The sequence below is a fragment of the Hypomesus nipponensis genome, chromosome 14, assembly GCF_054491055.1.
Source record: "Hypomesus nipponensis isolate SF chromosome 14, ASM5449105v1, whole genome shotgun sequence".
Lineage (NCBI taxonomy): Eukaryota > Metazoa > Chordata > Actinopteri > Osmeriformes > Osmeridae > Hypomesus > Hypomesus nipponensis.
In genome coordinates, this window is record NC_140374.1 from 16,181,819 (window position 1) to 16,202,535 (window position 20,717).

The 20,717-nt window shown below is 49.0% G+C and overlaps 1 protein-coding gene across 1 annotated transcript; it reads right to left on the minus strand.

The window, feature by feature from the left end:
• Positions 1-97: 97 nt before the first annotated feature.
• cnot1 (CCR4-NOT transcription complex, subunit 1) lies at positions 98-19,445 on the minus strand. The gene is given in 49 exon segments (XM_084671547.1): positions 98-1,081; positions 1,380-1,514; positions 1,640-1,772; positions 2,028-2,208; positions 2,474-2,514; positions 2,517-2,622; positions 2,813-2,986; positions 3,100-3,201; positions 3,381-3,498; positions 3,697-3,860; positions 3,995-4,243; positions 4,356-4,587; positions 4,750-4,919; positions 5,265-5,516; positions 5,754-5,948; positions 6,209-6,328; positions 6,442-6,546; positions 6,699-6,839; positions 7,147-7,443; positions 7,667-7,797; positions 8,113-8,290; positions 8,533-8,610; positions 9,009-9,119; positions 9,248-9,364; positions 9,480-9,659; positions 9,774-9,914; positions 10,109-10,333; positions 10,500-10,578; positions 10,690-10,976; positions 11,120-11,244; positions 11,662-11,793; positions 12,002-12,194; positions 12,357-12,507; positions 12,623-12,774; positions 12,874-12,996; positions 13,132-13,251; positions 13,437-13,677; positions 13,845-13,972; positions 14,098-14,268; positions 14,405-14,515; positions 14,690-14,816; positions 15,009-15,177; positions 15,381-15,584; positions 15,897-15,951; positions 16,094-16,162; positions 16,340-16,438; positions 16,815-16,922; positions 17,160-17,459; positions 19,290-19,445. Coding segments are annotated over 48 exon segments (7,101 nt in total). The 5' UTR covers positions 17,262-17,459; positions 19,290-19,445; the 3' UTR covers positions 98-1,002.
• Positions 19,446-20,717: the final 1,272 nt, after the last annotated feature.

Here is a 20,717-nt window from a genome sequence, read left to right on the forward strand (position 1 = left end):
TAAAACCAGGACAAAAAAAAAAAAAAAAAAAAGCAATGGGTCCTTGTCCATGGTAAGCCATTCTTGTGAGTTTGAATGAATGAAGGAAACATGGATGTGCAGTTCAATTGTTTAATGTGTATAACTACAGTATGCATACATACAGGAAATAAGTAGCAAGAACTAAAGGCAACTATAAAGGACTACAAAATACAACACACGGACCAATACATTTACAAAACATTCAAAATCCTTACAAAATGGTCTGTATTGGTCCTTCTTTTGTTGTTCTGCAATTTGGATCTTTGTACAAGTTTTAAGATTAGATTTTGTCATCTTAAATTTTCCACAATTTTACAAGTGCCAGGGAGAGCCAGTGAAACGCAGTTTAAAATGGAACCAACCAACCATCCCCTCCCCTCCACCTCACCCCCCACAGCCCAGGAGTGGAGCCTAGGAGACAGGCCAGTGCTCTGCCCACTCAGAGACGCAACAAAAAAGGAAACAGGCCGCCGCTTAATCATCCTATACCAGCAAGTCTCTGAACGCAAATCAGTCACGAGAAAAAAAAAAAAGCCCAAAAAACTAAATCTGTAAGAGGGAGACAAACAGGGGGGGCTTTGGTAGTGAGTGAAAGCGTGTGTGTGTGTGTGTGTGCGCACGCGCGCGCATGTGTTCATTTGTCTTTACAATGTAAATGTTTTTCTTGGACATCTTTCTCCCCACTCTGCTGGAACTATCTAGCTCTCAGTCTCCCTTTTAATATTTACATCGAAGCCTCAAAAGAATTATATTAAACAGCATGTCCAAATAACTTCTCAATATTCAGGCAACAAAAAAAAAAAAAAAAAGAAAAGAGAGAAAAACTTAGATCCATGAGCAGCAGTCCTTAATATTAGAATGAGCGTTGCCAGTTCGTCCAGTGCTAACAGTAAAGGAGGAGGGGTTGGGTGTGTAGGGGGCGGGGGGGGGGGGGGCAGGGGGAAGGGTCGGCCCTGGCATCTCTGATCTCCTGCAGGCTGACTAGCTGGCACCAGTGCCCTCCATCACCTGCTGAGCCTGCTTCTGCCCCATGCAGCACTGGGCCACAGACTGGAACAACCTGGCAGAGACGGGACACGGGGAGGAGAGGGGGTTTAAGACCAGGCCGGCCATCACAGCTACAGCTTCACATAAGACATCCATCAAAAAAAAAAAAAAAAAAAAAAAACGTGCTTGTCTAGACAGAGAGCCATCGCCCCCTGTTAAAAGCAGTATGGCACCCTCTGCATGTCCCTTCCATTAGGAGAGAGCGTGTCACCTTAGGGTGAGGGTCAGTAACCTCCAGCTGTTAGTTTTCAACGGTAGCAGTTAGGGGTGAATGGGACCATGACAGTGGGAGTGAGTGAGAGAGCACGTACTTCTCTATCTCAGGGGCACAGTGCACAAAGTCGTGGCTCCAGAACTTGAAGGCGGGGTTCTTGATGAGCTCGATGAAGGTGATGAGCAGACCCCAGGGGTGTGGCCTGTTCACGATGAGCCTCTCCAGGAGAACCCTGCAGTCACACGGGACAGGCACCGTAGTCAACTGGAGCTCCACACACACACAACGGAGGAGTGCTGCCAATCAGCCTGCCAGTGTGTGTGGGGAAGTGAGCAGGCTGTGAGCCAGACGGGTTACCTGGTGATCTGCTCCTGGATGGCCTCAGTGTTGGCCTCGGCAAACAGGTACAGCATGGTGCAGCTGAAGTAGTGAGTGTGGCTGTTTGGGTAGCGCAGCTGATTGGCTATCGCATTCAGGAACAGGTAGCGGCCTGAAAACGAGGGGACAAAGAGGGACAATTTCCGTGACAATGCGTTCATTCCGCAGACGCTTTGATCCAAAGCGACGTCCGAGTAGCACATCTGGCAAGTATGGTGGCAGGTCAAGAATCAGAAGTGCATCGTCCTACAGTGTTTCAGCGGTCAGAGTCAATGCTCCGTCTGTAGTACGATGTTTGAACCTACATGGGAGGAGGGGCGTCATTCTCACGTGTGTGTGTGTGTGTGTGTGTGTGTGTGTGTCTTACCCTCTGTGTCGAGGTCGACGGCCAGGTTCTGGAAGATGTCCATGTGTGCAGAGTGGGTGATGGTGCTCATGGAGGGGGTGCTGCCCTTGTTGTGGATGTAGGCGATGGCCTGTGTGCCCACGTACAGCACCAGGGCGTTGATCAGCTGGATGTTGTAGCGATTGCCTGCCTCGTTGGACACCTGACCACAGGCACAGAAACACACATACACCCATGTAAAAACCCATCCACAGTCTTACTACAGGCACAAACCACTGCAGGAACACATGACCTTCTATTTCTAGTACCTGCACGCACAAAAACACACTAAACCACTGTTCACAAGTACAACACCACAGGAGACAAATCAAGCATTTTTTTTTCTCAAAGAGTCAAAACTTAACCTGGTCTAAAGATGTTTCGTTGTGCTGCAAATACTTCCAGGGACCCAGAGTGGCGCCCCCTACCTGCAGGTTGCTGCGGAGCTCGGACAGGAAGGTGACGGGGAGCGCGTCTTCAGGTACGAGTCCAGGTCCTTCTTAAACTGAGAGGGCATCACTCCGGTGAAGTTGGTGAGGATGCGGGGGGCGATGTTGATCTCACTCAGCATGTCCACCTGGGGTGGGGGGGGGGGGGGCACCCTCACAGTTACACAGCAGGCGGGATGGACGCAGGCTACGGATCCACCACACGAAGAGCCATGAACTACAAATCGACTTCACAGACTGTTACCTGCACGGTCTATCTGGAGAGCTCAAAGCATCGGACCAGACCTGGGAATGTACGGATGCTGTGTGTGTGTGTACCTTGAGGTTGGGTGTGAAGGGGTCTGGGAGCCTCATGTTGCGGGGGAAGGCACTCAGGATCAGGTTGCGCAGCTGGATGCAGTTGGGAGGGATGACGTCACAGAAGCCGTAGTGGTAGTCACACAGGAACTCTGGGAAGTCATGCAGCAGGACAAGCAGGACGCGCAGAGTGCCCTGAGAGAGAGAGAGAACGAGAGAGAGAGAGAACAAGAGAGAGAGGTCAGATAAACGCACCAGAAGACTTTCCTCTATCAGACAGTTGTAAAGGCAGCTGCTGGTGTTGGTACCTTGTAGAGGATTTGCATAGGTTTGTTGAGCTCTACATTCCTCAGGAAGGGTGCCAGGTACTTGAAAAGGTCGATGAGCAGCTGGGCGTACATGGGCCAACCCTGCAGCACAGCCAGTAAGACACGTTAGACAATCTCATCGGGGCTGTCGACTGGAACGCCACAATCCAAGACCACGGTCTGAGCTTGACTGCTTGTGTGTAGGTGCATGGCCCTTGCTCTCTGCTGTGGTGTGTGTGTGTGTGTGTGTGTGAGAGAGAGAGAGAGGGCATGCTCCTTGCCTTCTGCTGGGGCGTGTGTGCCAGCATCCTGGCGATGAAGATGCGGTGGGAGATGAGCTCCAGCCAGGCGTAGACGAAGCCAGGGGCTTTGGTGGGCCGCAAGATGTGGAAGGTGTTGCTGAGAGGAAGACCAAACACAAAATCAGAGTTGGTCGGCCGCATATCATGATATATATATATATATATATATATATATTTTTTTTTTATCACCCGATTTACAAACAAAACAATGTCCCTCGAAACGGGAGCAGCCCAGCAGGCAGCGCGTCTGCGGGCGGCCCGGTGGGGCTGTGGAGGTGCAGCGCGGGCGCCCTACCAGAAGGCTGTGAGGGTCTGGAAGTTGATGGTCTCCAGGACATGCTCGGGGGCGTTGAGCTCCAGCAGCAGCATGATGAAGATGCGGTGGTACGGCAGCTGCTGGAACTCCGTCTGCCTCACGTCATGGTCCTGGATCAGCACCCCCACCACGATGCCAAGAACCTGCGCGCGCACACACACAGGTCACAACCAAAACCCACAAGACGGGATGAGTGCGTGTCGGTGGTGAGGCCAGTCCATCAGGGCCAGGGGGCTCCCAGAGGGGCGGGGCTCCCAGAGGGGCGGGGCCCCCTCACCTTGTTGAGCAGGTTGATCTTGGTGACCGTGTTGGTGGCCTCTCCAGAGTGTTTGACCAGCAGGGCGATGAGGCGGACGAAGGCGTCCAGGTTGTGGTAGCACTTGGCCCTGATGATGGCCGCGCTGGCCGCCGGGTTGTGCTGCTGCTCCGCCTGGGCGCGGTAGCTGATCTCCACGCACATCTCCGTACACAGGCGGAAGAAGCGCGTGATCAAATCGTCGGTCTTCAGGATACCCTGCTGGTGCATCTAGGGAGAGGACAGAGGCAAGCTCAGGGTGGGGGGGTACGAGGCTAGCACATGTATAGGCTACCATCTGCTGTGGGGGATGTTTGTGTGTGTGTGTGTGTGTGTGACCCACCTGTCCTACAAAGGCAGAAAAGGCCTTGGTGCTGTCCCTGCCCGCAGCAGCAGAGTGGTACAGGTTGACCCATTCCCTCAGCAGGTACTCGGCCTTCTCCCTCAGGCCCGGGGGGTCGTCGTACTCGGACGCCTGCGAGATCCCCGAGTGCATCATGAAATTGGGGCCGCCGTGGGCTCGGTCGATCATGGCCTCGTAGTTGGAGCGCACCACGTCCATCAGCTGGGGGAGACTGGAGGGAGAAGGAGGAGGAGGAGGAGGAGAGGGGCACAGAGTTTAGAAGACTCCACGCCAGAGAACCAAAAAGAGAGCTCCCAGCCCTTTTTAGGTGACAGTGCTTAAGGTCTCATGAGCTACCGGTGGAGAACACAATGTCCGTGTGTGTGTGTCGTACCCCTCGGGGGCGTTGGCCCTGGAGTGGGCGCTGGTCCTCATCAGGGTGTCGATGGTGTGGAACAGGTCGGCCTCGGTGATGTGGCTCACGCTGCGCTCGTCCACCAGCAGCAGCTTCACCAGCTGCATGGCAAACGCCACGGCCATGTAGTGGAGGCCGTTCTCCATGGACTGCAAACACACACACACAACGCTTAATGCAAACACTGGCACACACACACACACACAGCAATATTTGACAGACCTACTCTAGTCCTGTCTGGTATAACAGACTCTTAAACGAGTGTTTTTGTGACGCATAGGGAGTCAGGTGGCTGAGCGGTTAGAGCATCGGGCTAGTAATCTGAAGGTTGCCAGTTCGATTCCTGGCCGGTGCATATGACGTCATGTCCTTGGGCAAGGCACTTCACCCTACCTGCCTCGGGGAGAATGTCCCTGTACTTACTGTAAGTCGCTCTGGATAAGAGCGTCTGCTAAATGACTAAATGTAATCTAATGTAATGTGTGTGTGTGTACCTGGGCCAGGTGCAGGTCATACTGCTGCATGTTGACCAGGTGGTTCCTGATCAGCAGCTCCACAGCGTCCACGTTGTACTTGTACTCGTCGCGACACTCGATCAGGCACCTGGTGATCTGCTTGTTGCACCACTGGGGCCCGTAGGCGCGGCCGTCCTGCAGGGCCTTGAGCACCAGCAGGTGGCACTCTCTGTAGCGCAGCAGCAGGTCGGCGTCGGCCCCGCTGGTGGCGTCCAGCAGCCCCTCCACCGCCTGGGCACACACACACACACACGGGGCAACGCTCATTAGAAAAAACACAACCCATCAGCTTGTTGATGTTCTAACTCTGCACAACCCTGGTCCCTATCCTATCAGGACCCCTGCCCCCGCCCCCACAAACATACACATGTAACCATGAAGGTCGATGTTTTTCTTTGAATAAGATCCCTTAGATGATTCCCCACTGAGTGAGGTACAGGCTAGGTGTGGTAAAGCCCCCCTCCCTACCTTCTGCAGGAGGCCCAGGGCGGCTATGCCGTCGCGAGAGTTCCTGGCCAGGGCCACGGCTTCCAAGAGGCTGCGCAGGGCCTGGGTCTGGGGGTTGATGGCCAGCGCTGGGGGGATGGCATGCAGGTGCTGCTCAAGGTCCGCCATGCACTTATCATAGATCTGAGCCACGTCGTCTGTGGCCCATGCCTGTTGCTACAACACACACACACACACACACACACACACACACACACACACACACACATTAGAACTGCTGCTGATATACACACACACCTGCGCACTGATCATCTCATGTGCCCAACCTACTGATGCTCAGCACTGAAATACTACTACAGTAGGAAGCTCAGCTTGTCAGATCAATGTCTTGACATTGATCCAGTTTCAGGCTGCATCCGGCTGTGTGCACCTCAGGTCAGCTTTCAGCGGGACGCACAATACGGTCGGCAGCTTACCTTCATGGGCTGAGCCAGGAAGCCAGTGGGCTGAGACAGGTCGTTGCTGGGGAGGAAACCGGGCACGTTCCTGGCAAACTCCTCGTACACAGCCAGCTGCTTGGGATCCACACCTCCCACCTACAACACAGGCCAGAGCGTTCCATGACTGACCCACACGCACAGCTGGTGACGCTGAACGGGGGGGGGGGGGGGGTTAAGCTGTGGTGGGAGGGTCCCAGGGTCGTCTGTACCTTGAGTCTGATCTGCTCCGGCATGCGCTCAGCCTGGTAGGTCAGCACCACGGGGTCACAGTAGCGCCGGCCCTCCTGGCGGGCATGCTTCCTCAGCTCAAACTCCTGGAGGAAGAAGAGGCAGCAAGTAGTCAGCGTCAACCGTGACAACAACCAGAACGAGCCCGTGTGTTTGGTGGGAGGCCTGAGAGGGCATGATGGATTGGGGGGGGGGGGGGGGGGCTACAGGTCAGGAGCGGCAGAGACTGTGGACTCACAGTGGCCAGTCTCTTGTCCATCTCAGGTCCGGCCTTCTCGACAGCAGTCTTCTGGATGAAGCAGCAGGCCAGCTCACAGTTGTCCTGGGCGATCCTGGCGGCAGCCTCTTCCATCAGCTCTCTCTGCTGGGGAGTGGGGGCCTGGAGGGAGGGGGGCCCAGTCAGAAACATGTCGGGGGAACGGGGAATAGCTCAGCGGGAGAGCATTGGACTGGTGAGCAAAAGGTCCTAGGTTCAAAACCACCCTGTTTAGTGCATTGGTTTAAACAGTCTGCTAAATGAATACATCACTGGGTTTTTTTATAAGCAGAACCAAAACTGACACAACATGTCCTTATGGACAGGCTATGCTATGAAGACACTGTCCTAGACACACACACACACACATTTCTGTCTGTGTTGTCAGTGGGTGACGGAGAACAGGGTGTGTGTGGATCCGTGGGCCTACCCTGAGGGCGGCAGCAAAGCTGTTCTTCAGGTTGGTAGCGATGCTCATGAGCAGCGGCTCCCTGCAGGTGATCATGGCCATGCCTGCCGTCAGGTTCCGCATCATGTGATGGGCCGCCACGCGCATGCGCGACTCCTCAGAGTCCAGGGCAAAGTCCTTCCTGACGATCTGCTCGCAGGTGGTCATGGCGATCTTGATGGAGCGGTCGACCACTGGGTGGACCAGCTCCTGGACGGCCCGCTCGATGGACTGTCTCACACACTGCTTCAGCTGGGGGTGGGCCTGGAGCAGGGGGATCTGCTGGGACACACACACACACACACACACACACACACACACAGTGGTTAGAGAAGCAGAACATTTCAGCCTCAAAGCTTAAGCTCCACAGCTCTGGGACCTGTTGACACTGTAGACTAAACCCAAGGACAGATCTGTCCTTTGGACCGAAGACGGGAGACCGCCCCCCCTCCCGAGGACCTACAGGGTTCTGAGCTTAGAGCTGGTCCAGAGGCGTACTTACACTGATGTTGATGTTGATGTGAGGGGCCAGCCCTGCCAGGGCGTACACATTGATGTCATGGTAGCTGAACTGAGGGGTGGGGGGACCGGTGGCTGTGCAGGGGGTGGTGGCGGCAGGCGTAGAGGGGGCAGCTGCAAATGGAAGAAAGTCTCCTGTTGGTTACAAAACGCTAACGTGATTAAAATCCAGGAACGGGAAGCCGAGCTCACAAACTCGATGAACCAACAACAAAAAAAAGAAACGTTAGTAATTTAAAGTTAGAACCGTAACCAAAATAAAGCAGGTTTAATATTCGACATTCCAATGACGACACCGAATATAAAAAAACAAATCATTGAATCACAGAGAAACAAAATGTACAAACATCCACAGAGACAGGAGAATTTCCAGGGGGAGGAGCATAAAGTAGGCGTCGTAGCTGTAAATACCTGTATACAGTGGTGTACCTGTTGTTACAATAGGCAGCATCTCCTCGGGAGGCTTGCTCTCCTTCTTGGGGGCGGAGAGCTGCTCCTCCAGGCTCTTCAGCTTGTCCTTGTCCTTCAGCAGGGTCCCAGGCTTCAGGTCGTTGATGTCCAGGGACAGGTTCTTACACAGAACCTCAATCTCAAACTTCAAGTTGAGCTGTGGGCACGCAGGGACAGAGGAACGACCACGTCAGAATCTGTTCACACGAGCAGGGGTCTGACCGCGAGCAAAAGGAGCACAGCACTGCTGCCCCCAGGTACAATCAGTCATGGTGGCGAGGTGGATATTTACAAGACCAGTGACACTTGGAAGCTACGACTAGTGGACAGCCAGAGTTGTGCACCAGGGCTGTAGACTGGTCATGCTAAGGCAGGTGTGAGCGGTGTTGCCATTCTGACCTTCAGGTCATGCTCCTGGTGGAGTTCTGCCAGGACGTTCATGATGGCCATAGTCCAGGGGTTCTGAGGCCGGAAGATCTGCAGGAGGAAACAGCCACAGGTCAGAAGTCCTTCAATTCAATTACCTTAACTGAGCCGGAAGGAAATGGGAATCATACAGTCTCTGTTACAGATCTGAGGAGGTGAATAAGATCAGATCATGTTTTATCCCTTTGTTATCCTTTTTGCTTTCCACTTTATAGTGTACTGAACCTTCTGACATTTTAAAAATAATTTCTTAAGTTATTTCTGTGACGCCTTCAGTTACATTTTGTATTATTTTATTTTTGAATTTTTTTGTCTCGCTGTGCTTTTTAATAATTATGTTATGTCCACTGTACTGTCCTGTCTGCATTGTTGAATGTATCTGTTTAAGCTCTCTTTCAAGGTTTTCATTTATTCAAATTCATTCAAGGTTGTATTGTAAGAAGTCTCACCATGCTACGTAAACTGGACTCGAGGACTTTGGCCACGAAGGGGACGACGTACAGAAGCTCCTGCTGACCCTTGACATAGGCTTCCAACAGGAGAGACTTCACCTCCAGATCCTGGGAGGGAAGAGGACACAATCACAGTGTTAGAAATACCTTAGTGAAGCTGTGCAGCCGTGAGATGTACTACAGGCCTCATGATAGAAGACATGGATATGGTGTGTGTTCTTAAACCAGCTACTCACAGTGTAGAGTATAGGTTTGTTTTTAGCCAGAGTGATCATTCCCAACCAGTGGCCCAGGTTTTTCAACAGGGAGCGATCAGAAAAGTTTGCAGCTGCCTTGTCTGAGGTCAATAGAACCTAAAAACAAAAAAAGAGAAACGTTCATAAAAAACAGAAATGTTTCCAAACAAATGAACACCAACAGAAGTAGATTCAGGTGGAAGTCGGGGTCTCCATAAATACGGTTATTTACCTTGATGTTGCGGTAGGTCTCGTTGAGGACCATCTTGACGAACTCGGGGTTCTTCAATGTATCCAGGAAGTTTGAGTAGAGGCTGTGAAAGTTGGGCTCAATGCTGACACGCTTCATGACCAGGTACTGTGACACCCAGGGCATGAACTCCTCCTTCACAGTCTCCTTCAGCTCCTCCACCTGGGACCAAACACATTCAAGTTATCATTTCATGGCGGTTTATTACAGACAAGATGTTTGGAGGCCATGTGTGAAGTAGCAAACTAAGGTCTTCAAACGCCATTTCCAACTTGCCTTCTGTGTCATGTTGGACTGCGACAGGTTGTTGAAGATGAAGGCGATCTTCTCCTGGACGTTCTCGGGAGGCTCAACGATCCTCTCCGTCTGGTCTGTAGCCACGAGTAGGGTGTCGATGTTGGTGGTGTTGATAGAGGGCTGCAAACAGGCCATGGCATTAGGAGTCTCACAATGCACGCGGCTCACAAGTCATAGAAACCAAAACAACAATTCGACAACATTGTTTGTGAACCCCATGTCAAAATTGCAAGCATGTCAAGTGTAAATGCGTGTGATTGTGTAAAGGTAAAATAGCTGATTATCCTCACCATCTTCGCCGGGGCCGTACTCACCGGGACATCCTTCTTGAAGCTGCCCGGTGTTGGCCGGGTGATGGTGGTGGTTTTGGTGGTGGTGGTGGCGGCCGTGGTGACCAAGGTGCTGGGCTGGCCAGGCTGAGGGGCTTTGGGTGGCTGGGACTGGGCCTGGGCCTGGGCCAACGCTAGGCTGCCGGGGGTGGTGATGGATCCCTGCATCTTCACCGGGGGATCCCGTGACTGTTGGCCATACTCGATATACTGCACGCACAGGATATTGGAAGTGCAGAGCGAGAGACTTATTTATCTAGAAGTAGGTTTCGCACCCCAGGCTAAGGTGGTGCGGAGAGCAGTTTGAAAGAAGACAAAAGGTAAACACAGCAGATGGAAAGAATGGCCAACAGCAAGATTCAAGAAACCTGTTTACCTCTTGTAAATGGTGGGGGAACTGCAGAAAATGGCCAATTGAGGCCAAGTGCTGACAATATTGAGGATAGTCCTTCAGTCTAAAAAGGAAAGACTAAATTAGTCTTGCAACAAAAGAACCATTCAAATATGATCCTCCAACCAACTCATTTCAACACATGGGGACGGGGAGGGACGGCTTCAAAGCATACCTGTTTTTGAATCTATCTAGAGCAGCGATTCCAAAGTAATACATTTTGGATCCGAAGGGTTTCCTTAAGGCTTCGAGAACGTATCTGAGGGCAAGGCCCAGGGCCATGTAGGTGACGAGACCCTTCTCAATGATGCCCCCGAACAGGCAGGCGGTGATGTGCAGCTCCTTGTCCGGGTACTGGGGGAAGAAGCGGTACTCCTCAAACAGGTTCCTCAACATGCAGTTGAACACCTCGCGCTCACGCTTGATGGTCGAGTCTTTGAACCTCTGGAGCATCTCCAACACCTGCAGGGTGAAGGGAAGGTGGAAGAAACTGGTGTGAATGATCGTGGGAGAGGAATAGACTGGGAGGTGTGCGTCAATGATTTGCACACACACACACTTGTGAGACACTTGACTGGTAGCTTGTGCGAGCACGCGTGGCTAACCTCATCCACAGACATGGTGGGGTGTGGGGGATGGTTGTAGATGCGCTGGAAGTAGCTGTTGGCCTCATCGTCAATCTCCTTGCTAAAGTGCTGGTTAGCCTCTGGCCACACCTGAGAGAGGTCAGCTGGAAGACAGTGACGAGGGACACTTTGTTAACTAAGGTGACACAAACCAACCCTCGGATGAGATGAAGCAGTCATAGCCTAGGGATAAAACACACTGGCAAGCCCTTCACAAGGAGCAAAGGCCTGGCTGGTGTTAAAGGACCAAGGTTGAATTCTCTTTTATATCATACATGGAAATGAATAATATTAAGAGGCCGTCACAGACATAATGGAAGACTGACCCGTATTTCCTCTCAGATTCCGTTTGTGTCAAACGTAAGCTCTCTCTTTTCAAATTATAGTTACATTTTCTCAAATAAGCTCTTTGTAAATCATGAGAAACCCGGGAGCACTGAGGGGACTCTGAGAGGAAGCCCAGCTGAGGCGCGGAGCTCGCCCTCAGTCACACCACCACCACTTCCAGGCCTTCATCTTACTCTGCTGAAAGGTGGTGGGGTTCAGCCCCGGTGTGCTCATCTTCCTTGTGCCAAACGGGTCACTGCTCCCTGTCTGCATCCCCAGACCAATACCAGAGCCGATGCCAGAGCCGATGCCTGAGCCCAGCGGACCTGCAGTGGACATACACAAGCCCCATCAAATCTTCATGTACATTTCCTTGTTAGGCTTAGTTAAAACAATCCGATTTCCTTTAAATAATTGTGTTCAAAATTGTATAATTTTTTTTTTGCCGTGTGAACTATATTTTCGTTAACTTCCATCCTCGACATATGGGAATGTAACAATCCAGCATGTGGAGGAGAGTCGTGCTCCCCATACCAGAAGAGAGCGATCCAATGCCCCCAAACGGTGTGCTTGGGTTGGGGTTGGAGAGCGGGGGGAAGGCCTTGGCTGGAGACTGGGGGTTGCTGAAGGCTGAAGCCAGTGTGGTTGGAAAGCCCTGCATGCTCTGTGTGTGAGAGGTGGCAGATCCCCCAATGGTCAGGGTGCTCATGGCAGACAATGGGTCCATCTGGAAAACACAGCCGGGGGAGAGAGGATTAGGAACAGGCCACAATACACACCCACACGCACGGTATAGTAATACCCATAGCAGTTTTCTAGCCAGGACATGCGTTTATCAAACAGTGAAGATGCAGTGCTGGTAGTTCACCTGGAGGGGAGACACCGATACCTGCACAGGGGATATGGCGTCGATGCTGCTGGTACTGGGAGCACGTCCCTTTGGCATGACCCCCGGAGGAGGCTGGCGAGCTTTATTCATCACGTTGCTACAGTTGGCAACCATGGTCAGGATCGTCTCCGAGAGCTCCTGGGACACATTCCTGGGACCAATACAAGAAGAGTCATTCAAATGGAAATGACTAAGAGAGGCCAACTGTTTCGATCATTCTGCCAAAGAGAGAGGCTGTCGTGGAAGAGGTGGCAGGGGCGGCTCACCCAGCGCAGGACTGCAGACAAGACAGCATGGTGGCCAGGGTCTCTGGGGGGAGCTGGGCACTCTTGGGCTGGTCCTTGTCTGGAGCCAGACCCCCCATGATGGAGGGGCAGCGTCTCTTCAGGAACGTCACACACGCTTGGATGAAGGGCTCCTGCCACGCGCAACAAAGAAGGACATGTCAGCGGGTTCAACCATCATCATGGACAAAATCCTAACTTTGCTGACGATTGGGACTAGATGTGGGACTCACCAAATGCTCTCTTATTTTGTCAGTCAGCCATTTGTCCAGTTTGAGGTATTCACGGCGCGAGGCAAGTGCAGCAAGGTCAATAACAAAGGCAAATGGAGTACCATTCAGCAGCATCGATAGAGACTGGAAGACGAGAACAACAGCAGTTAGAACATGAAACCAGGTGGATGATGCTTCTCATTCCAGCATGAAGCAGTATGTGCAACACTTGGGTGAATGTGACTGGAGCTCATGTCACTGATCCACGGATATGCGTACCTTCAAGTCCTGGGCCACGTCCAGGATGCGAGACAGCTTGGCCTGGTCGTACTGCTCCCCTCTCATGTACCACTCTGCCATCGAGTGCATGATCAGCTGGCGGATAGAGGGGGACTGGCCCTGGAGACAGACAGACAGACAGAGCAGCATCAGCCTCACTGATCAGTACCATACAGCACATCGCTTCAGGAAGTCTTATCCAAGACGGAGGGCAAATGTATCCCGAGGGAAACCGTCAGTAGACGGCGTGTACGTGGTGTAGCTTTGTCTGTCGAGACTCTGCTACAGTGGGCAAAACAACGTACCTGTCCGTGCCAGGCATAGTGCAAGATGATGGCCGAGTTGGGGTGGTTGCCCAGGAAGCTGGGCATGAGGGTGGAGATGAGCTCGTGGCGCAGGGTGTGCCAGGAGGTGGAGATCTGCAGCAGGGCCAGCACCAGCATGTCTGGACAGTGCTTGATGGGGAAGCTGAACAGCTGCTTCACCTGCTCGTACTGGCCCACCTCGGACAGCCGCAGGAGGCTCTCCACCAGGTCCAGGCTCTTCCTGTGAGCGGAGTCAAAAACAAAGTCATTTTTGAGTTTGGCTCACGCTTTCCATTTTGTTTCACTGTCCTATGCTCTGAGGAAGTTGTCTTTAGCTGCTCCTCAGAATTCAAATATGCAACCAATTTTAATTGTGAGTGCGGTATTTCATTGATCAATGGATCGTACCAGGTAGCGATCTCCCTGTTGTCGTCTTCTGGCGGGGCCTTCAGTATGTCGATGGCCACAGTGTGGCAGGGGAAGTCAGCAAAGCAGAACACATCTGGACTCATGAGGGAGTGCTGGATGAATGACAGCTAAACGGTAGGAGAGAGGGACAGAGGGTCAGGAGAAGGGCGAGGAGGACGGATCTATCAGCAGGTCGAGTCCTAAAGAGCAGGCGTCCAGTGGTCAAAGAGGAGATGTGGAAGTGGTTTGTCACCTGTCCCTCAGCATGCTTCCAGGGTCTGTAGATGAGGTCCACAGGGAAGACTTCCATACCCAGGCCTCTCTGGATGCCATACACCACCATCTGGAGGCCCTTACTGTCCCGGACCATGAAGCCTGGATGGTCCAGCTCATATGTCACCTCTTTGAAGTTCAGATTGGGGTTCTGTAAAAGAAATGTATATTAATAAGACCCAAGACATATACCCAATATACCGCCATTCAACCTTAATCTTTATGGTGCCTCACATGCTCTTAAAACGTGCAAACGAGTGTGAAAGCAGGGCCCCCAGGTTACTCACCACTTCTTTGACCACGTCAATGAGAACTTCTACATTCCAGGTGTGGGCCTGCGAGCCATCGCTCTTGTCTTTCCCATCGCTCCAGATCCCACTGCCCGGCGCCGAGATGGACTGAGCGGAGACACGCACAAACGGAACAAGTCAGTATACTCACAACATCAGTATGACAGCAATAAAAACATCTCAATGTCTAGAAGCTTGCTTCCTGTTCCGTCCCATTCCCAGCTAGCCAACCAAACAGACGGCAGCAGGCTGGTCTGGCCAGTTTCCAGTACATCGTCTCACCTGTAAGGGGATGCCATCAGCCAAGCCAGAGTGTGTGCGAGCCATCATGCCCAGGACTCTGGCCACCTGGCTGGCTGTCACCTCTCGCACCCCATACTGCAGGATTATGTTCCTGCACTCATCAAGACTGCAAACAACACAGGTTGAAACCATTAGAATTGACAGGACAAATGACTCGCCACGGTCATTCGATACACTCAGGAGAACTGGTAAATGTGTTTGTGGACATAGTCAGATCATTAACATAACATCTGTATACCAACAACATTTTATTTTTGCATAACTGTTGCTAACAAATGTGGCAGTAGTTACGATTTACCTTGCACAGAAGCCATAGCCAACTTCTTGCATGAACTCTGAAAGAGAACTCTCCATCATGGTCTTGGCTAACTCTCCCGAGTCTGGCAGGATCCTGTCCATGAGAATGTCCCGTTTTTCAGGGTACAGCAGTGGTGCAAGCACCACAGGGCAGCGCTCCTGGGGGAAATCTACCAAGAAAAAAAAAAATATGATCCATGTGACACCTTGTGAGGTAGTTCATGTTGACCGGTGTCGATCAAAACATTAAGACTCCATCTAACATTTCATTATGAAACATTTCATTCAATCAAAATGCCACTAGTGGATCCTTTCCACCAGCACAACTCATGTATTCATCCACAATGGCCAGGGCTTGTCCCCTGCTCCTCACCTCTGCACAGTGTCTTGAGGAAGGCGTCAATCTGCTCTTGCCCGACACCGCTGGCTCCCTTCTGGCCAAACAGGAGATGGGAGAGGAGCAGGTGCAGGACCTCTATGGCAATGTCCTGGAAGCCACCTTCCTGGTTCCCCCCAAGGTCTGCGTCCACGTAAGACCGCAGGAGGTCAGGGAGCTTCTGCTTGATGAACTGCGCAGCTGGAGGATATCGAGGGGAAAACGAATGAAGCCACAGATTGAACTGTGTTTTTCACATGGCATTTTTATGGCACTGCCTTTTAATGAATTTAATACTTACATATTTTATTACATACAAATGTGATATATATAAAAGCGTATAAAGATGGAAGTACATTATAATAATATTAAGAACTTTAAGGTACCATGAGCAGATTCAAAACTGTTCAGGTCTGTAGGAGCCCCAATTGCACTGAATAAATACTTCAAAGCCCTTTCCTGTTGTTTAGAAATCGAGCATGTATTTAGAGCAGTGAAACTGAAAATAGTTACCAAAACCACGAAGATCTGCGTTGCACGAATTTAGCAATGCAAGGCCAAATATCACCTTGAGGGGACAAAGGGAAATCAGTTTGACATTCTGAAAGGCCAAGTATAGCTAAAAAACCACGAAATGAACTTTTAGAGCACTAACAAATGACGTCATATTACAGATTAACTATTTTCTTTTAGATTACTTCATCACTTACTTCTTGGACTTTGCTTAACTTAAGAACTTTACTCAGCTGAGTAAAAAGGTGGGTCGACGGCTTCAAACTCTGAAAAAGACAAAGACAGCAGATTCAACAAAAAGATTAATCCAAAATCCTCCTGATCCCTACCAACGCAAGAATATCTAGTTAGTGAGAGCAAACTTATTCATAATGGGGTGCATGTTAGTAAATGTAGAACTGTTTGTAGGCTTCTGCATGTGGGAGTACTTAGATGTCACCCACCTTCTGGTAATGCAGAGGATTGTCGATGGCGTAGCAAAGGGTTGAGATAAAGTTTGGCTTTGAAATCAGTGACACACACTCCTGGATTAGAAACTGTGTCTTAGGGAAAGTTGACAAACAAAAGAAAAAGAGAGAAAAACAGGACAGGTGAAGGATTTCACAGAAACCTTACAGAATACAGATGCTACCTTCAGAAGCCCCAAATATACACTTGTTTAGATCTAAAAAGTGTGAGATTGTGAAATTAAGATGGCAGTGGTGCTTTCTTATAGGCTAGATGTTTTTGCCATCAATTTCTCAAAACTACACTTCACTCACGTGAACATTACCAAGGCAAATTTCTGTACAGAGTCAATATAGCACACCAGTTAAGGAGTAACACTTAAGGGGGTAAACACTGCCACCTATACGTCTCACTACACTAAGTGGTCTGCTGTAGTTGTGTTTATGCATAATCCGTTAAATCAAAAATTACCTGATGAAAGTCTTTGCCACTGCTTTTACCATCGCCACTGAAATCCACATGGGAGAAGAGACAGCGTAATAAATGCCTGTCTGCCTCGGGGCCGTGACGATTCACAATCTGCAAAAAGAGGAGGCCATATTTACTAACAACTATTTACATATTGAACACTACCACAACACAGTAGTGAGATCAGAATTAAGACTGCTGTGTGTTTCTACATTGAACATTTGGGGGCCCAGGTTTGATCACAGATGTATAACTACATCCAAGCAGTTCAACCTCATGTCAATTGCATACCTTTGGTGATACATGTTTCTCAAAACAATATTGTACTTAGATCTTTAAGCTACTTACATGCTGTATTTCCTGCTGGCTGGCTCTGTAGTTTTTCTTTGTTAAATTGTCTACCAGATAGCTGATTTGAGACAAAGCCAGCGAAAGCGAATCAAGATTCATTGCTGGTTGGGGCGGAAGCAGGCGGCCGAGCCCGGCGCAAAATCACCATTATTCCCCTTTAGTCCCTTCAGTGATAGGTTACTTCTGCTTCCCCCCCCCCAAAGGTGTAAAAAAATTAAGTCTGCTTTTAAATAGGCTTCCGGTCGGTGGATGCTCAATGCAAGGTAAGGTCCCTCAGTGCAACATCAAGTTCAGCATCTGAAAATAACGTCAGGGAGAGGGGGGGCGGGGAGACAGGGAAATGTCATGACGAGCATTTTGAGAATACACAATAATACATAATGTAAAGTCTATGCTCATAGCAAACGTTTGCTCAAGAGTCAATGTAATACGCGATTAGTGAGATAACATATCCAAACGTGCATTATTTGATACATAACATAAACAGGAGGGCCATCTGACTAGAATGAAATGCCTAGTAGTCTCACAAAAATATGTGACAGGCTTTGAGGCCTAGTTGACAAGGGTTGTCACGATTTATTTAACGGAGCAGTAATAAAATAAACTGTAGAATACAGCATACTTGCTAGCTAACGTGATATTTAAAACATATATGCTTGTTAAACCCCACGTTTTGATAACATTTTCCTTTTGATGCCAATTATGTTACCAGTAGTTCAATTTGACGGCGGTCAAGTAGGGCCTTGACTTTAGCTTGCAAGCCATGTAGCTAGCTACGTCGTAACGTTGAGTGAGCTAGCTAACCAGTAACGTCCGATAGCTAGCGTCATTTCACTCGGAGACAAATAAATGTAGCCTTGTTGACTGTCGTGAATTGTGAATTCGCTTTAGCAGTGCTTCCTTTGCCAGACTACGAATCATTTTTGTGGATTAAATTAGTTGATTATGTTAGCTACAAGAATGCAGTAGCTTACATTCTGACAGTTCGCTAGCTGACTCATCCATTGAAACAAAGAGCAGGCTGGCTAGCTAACTAATTAGCAAGCTAGTTAGCCAAGCAAGCACATTGCCTAGCTAGCTGCTTACATATGGGTCCGGATAAACCCTGAAACCGAACGAAATGTTTAACGGACGACGACATCAAAATTATAATCTGAGATTTACTTTAGTTATTAAAACCACATTTATCACATTTCCCATAATCCCTTACTTGCTTTTTTAAAGACAAATACATTTAATTTACACAACTTAATTTGCAAACTAGTTCGTTCATTGTAGCAAGCTACCCAATTGCTAGCTGTGTCTTTCAGGTTCGGAATAGAAACACTCCAGCAATTAGCCCCCCGAGCCAATTGATTTAGATAGCTAGTAGTTAGCTAGTCCTGTTGTTGTTTGTATCTTAAGTTATTACATGTCCAATACGGTAAAACAAAAACAATTACTGAAATTAAATGTAAACGTTTTTCACATTCCAACATTCATCCTAATTGTGGCTAACGTTTTGGCAAAGCGAGTGACTAACATTGACTCGCCTTCCTATGTTACAGTAACACATTGGCTAGCTAGCCAGTGACCAATTCAGTGTGGTAATATTTGTTTGGTATTAAAACGTAAAGTACCAACGCTTAACGTAACACGCAATTTCGAGGTTACATGGCAGATAAATGGCCTACTGTACAGTAGCCTGTCACCTCGCTTCAACAATTTTGATCCTGTACTGTATTAATTTCTATGATAAACTGAAGATAGCTAGCTAGCTTGCTGGCAACAGTACGGCGTTCACCAATCAACGTTTGGTTTCGTAGAGCTAAGTAAATTAGACTCGATTATTGCTGACGGTGCTGTTAACATATCAAACTATAACAAATAGGCAAGTAGTTAAATATGAAGTGTCGATATTTTTGAAGTAATAAATTGCAATTACTCAGACGTATGTCTTTCATTGGCTTGCTAGCTAGACTATTGAACTACCTGCCTGGATTGTTCCATTTCAATCCAGCAATTAGACTGACCCGTTGATAACGTTAGTCTACGGAGCTCAACGGCTAGAAATAAACACAAGCTAACTCGTGTCTGCATTTGTTAGAATAGCTCAGATTATCTTGAACATAACTAATTAAAACATACCGTGCTTCCTAAATGTATTTTATGATGTTCATTCCTTCAGTTTTATCCCCCCAAACTTGACGATTTAAAAAGGTTCCTCTCCTTCCAGTTCGGTTTGATTTTTCAAAAATAAAATGGCGACTGTAACCCTCGCGCGCACACAGTGCAGTCTTTGGGCCCAGGCTCGTGACACTAGTGAAAGGTAGTGTGCATGCTGAACCAGCTAACAATCCAAAAAACAATCTGCGGTAGTTCACGGGCCTGACTAAAAGTTAAATGGTACTCGGGTTCAGTCAACATATTTATTTAATTTCTGCTAGTTAATGATGATGATATTTAAAGAGGTGTCTCAACAAAGATCAGTCAACAAATGCGATTAATACTTTTTTATGTAAAGTCAGTTATCTCAAAAGTAATCTAGGACTGGAAATGAAATCATTAGTTTAAAGAGGTTTTATGCTTCAACACTGTGTCATTAAGACAAATTGAAACAGTTTTAAATGTACAATAGATTATTTGTGTTACTTTCAAAAGAAGATATGACTTACTCAACCGATTAACTGAAATATGGGTTACAGAAAATAGGGACAAAAATAATACAAAAATAAACAATAAGAACAGATTGTTGTTTATTGGTACAAATAACTAACATAACATATACTGTCATATAATAATAAACAACTGAACAAATAATGTACACATAGTGGAATGCACAATATTTCAAATGTATATGGTTGGGAGATATAAAGTGTCCAGAGTAGGTACTCCTGGAATGCTCTGTCTTGTGAGCACGTGGCTGTGGAATGACCTTGTGGCTGAAGTTGCTCTCCATCTGCCACAGCTCATCATAGAATGCAGAGGAGGGGTTGTCCAGGATCAATATGGTCTTTATTTTGTCCCTCGTCCTCCTCTCCACTACGCCTCTGTCCAGTTTTAAATCAACAAAAGGTGTACATGGTGAAAACAAATGGTGAATGTATGGCTCGTTGGGTGTTGCCCATCACCACACCTGTTCTGCAGACATCGTGTGTTCTGCTGGTAAGGTTCTGTCATCCAGACCACCATATCATGGTCTACCTATATGGCACTGAGAGCTTTTCCCCAAGCAGGAGGACTCAGATGGTGTTAAACACACAGGAGAAGTCAAAGAACATAACTCTCACTGTCCTGGCCTCCTCCGATGATGGCGTCTTCCATGCTGGTTTGGGAATGGTACCCGAACTGCAGGGTTGTCCAGTGAGTCTTTCACCAGGTGCCTACGGTGCTGCAGAACAAGTCTCTTGAAAGTCTTCTTATGCAAGATTACCACTGGCCTGTAGTAATAGAGATACCTGGGTTGTCCTATCTTGGGGACAGTAAAAATGCTAGATATTTTCCACAGTTAGGGGGGGATGGGTTGACTCAAACCTGTAGAAACAAAGCTTATTTGCATGTTCCTGGCCCCCCTTC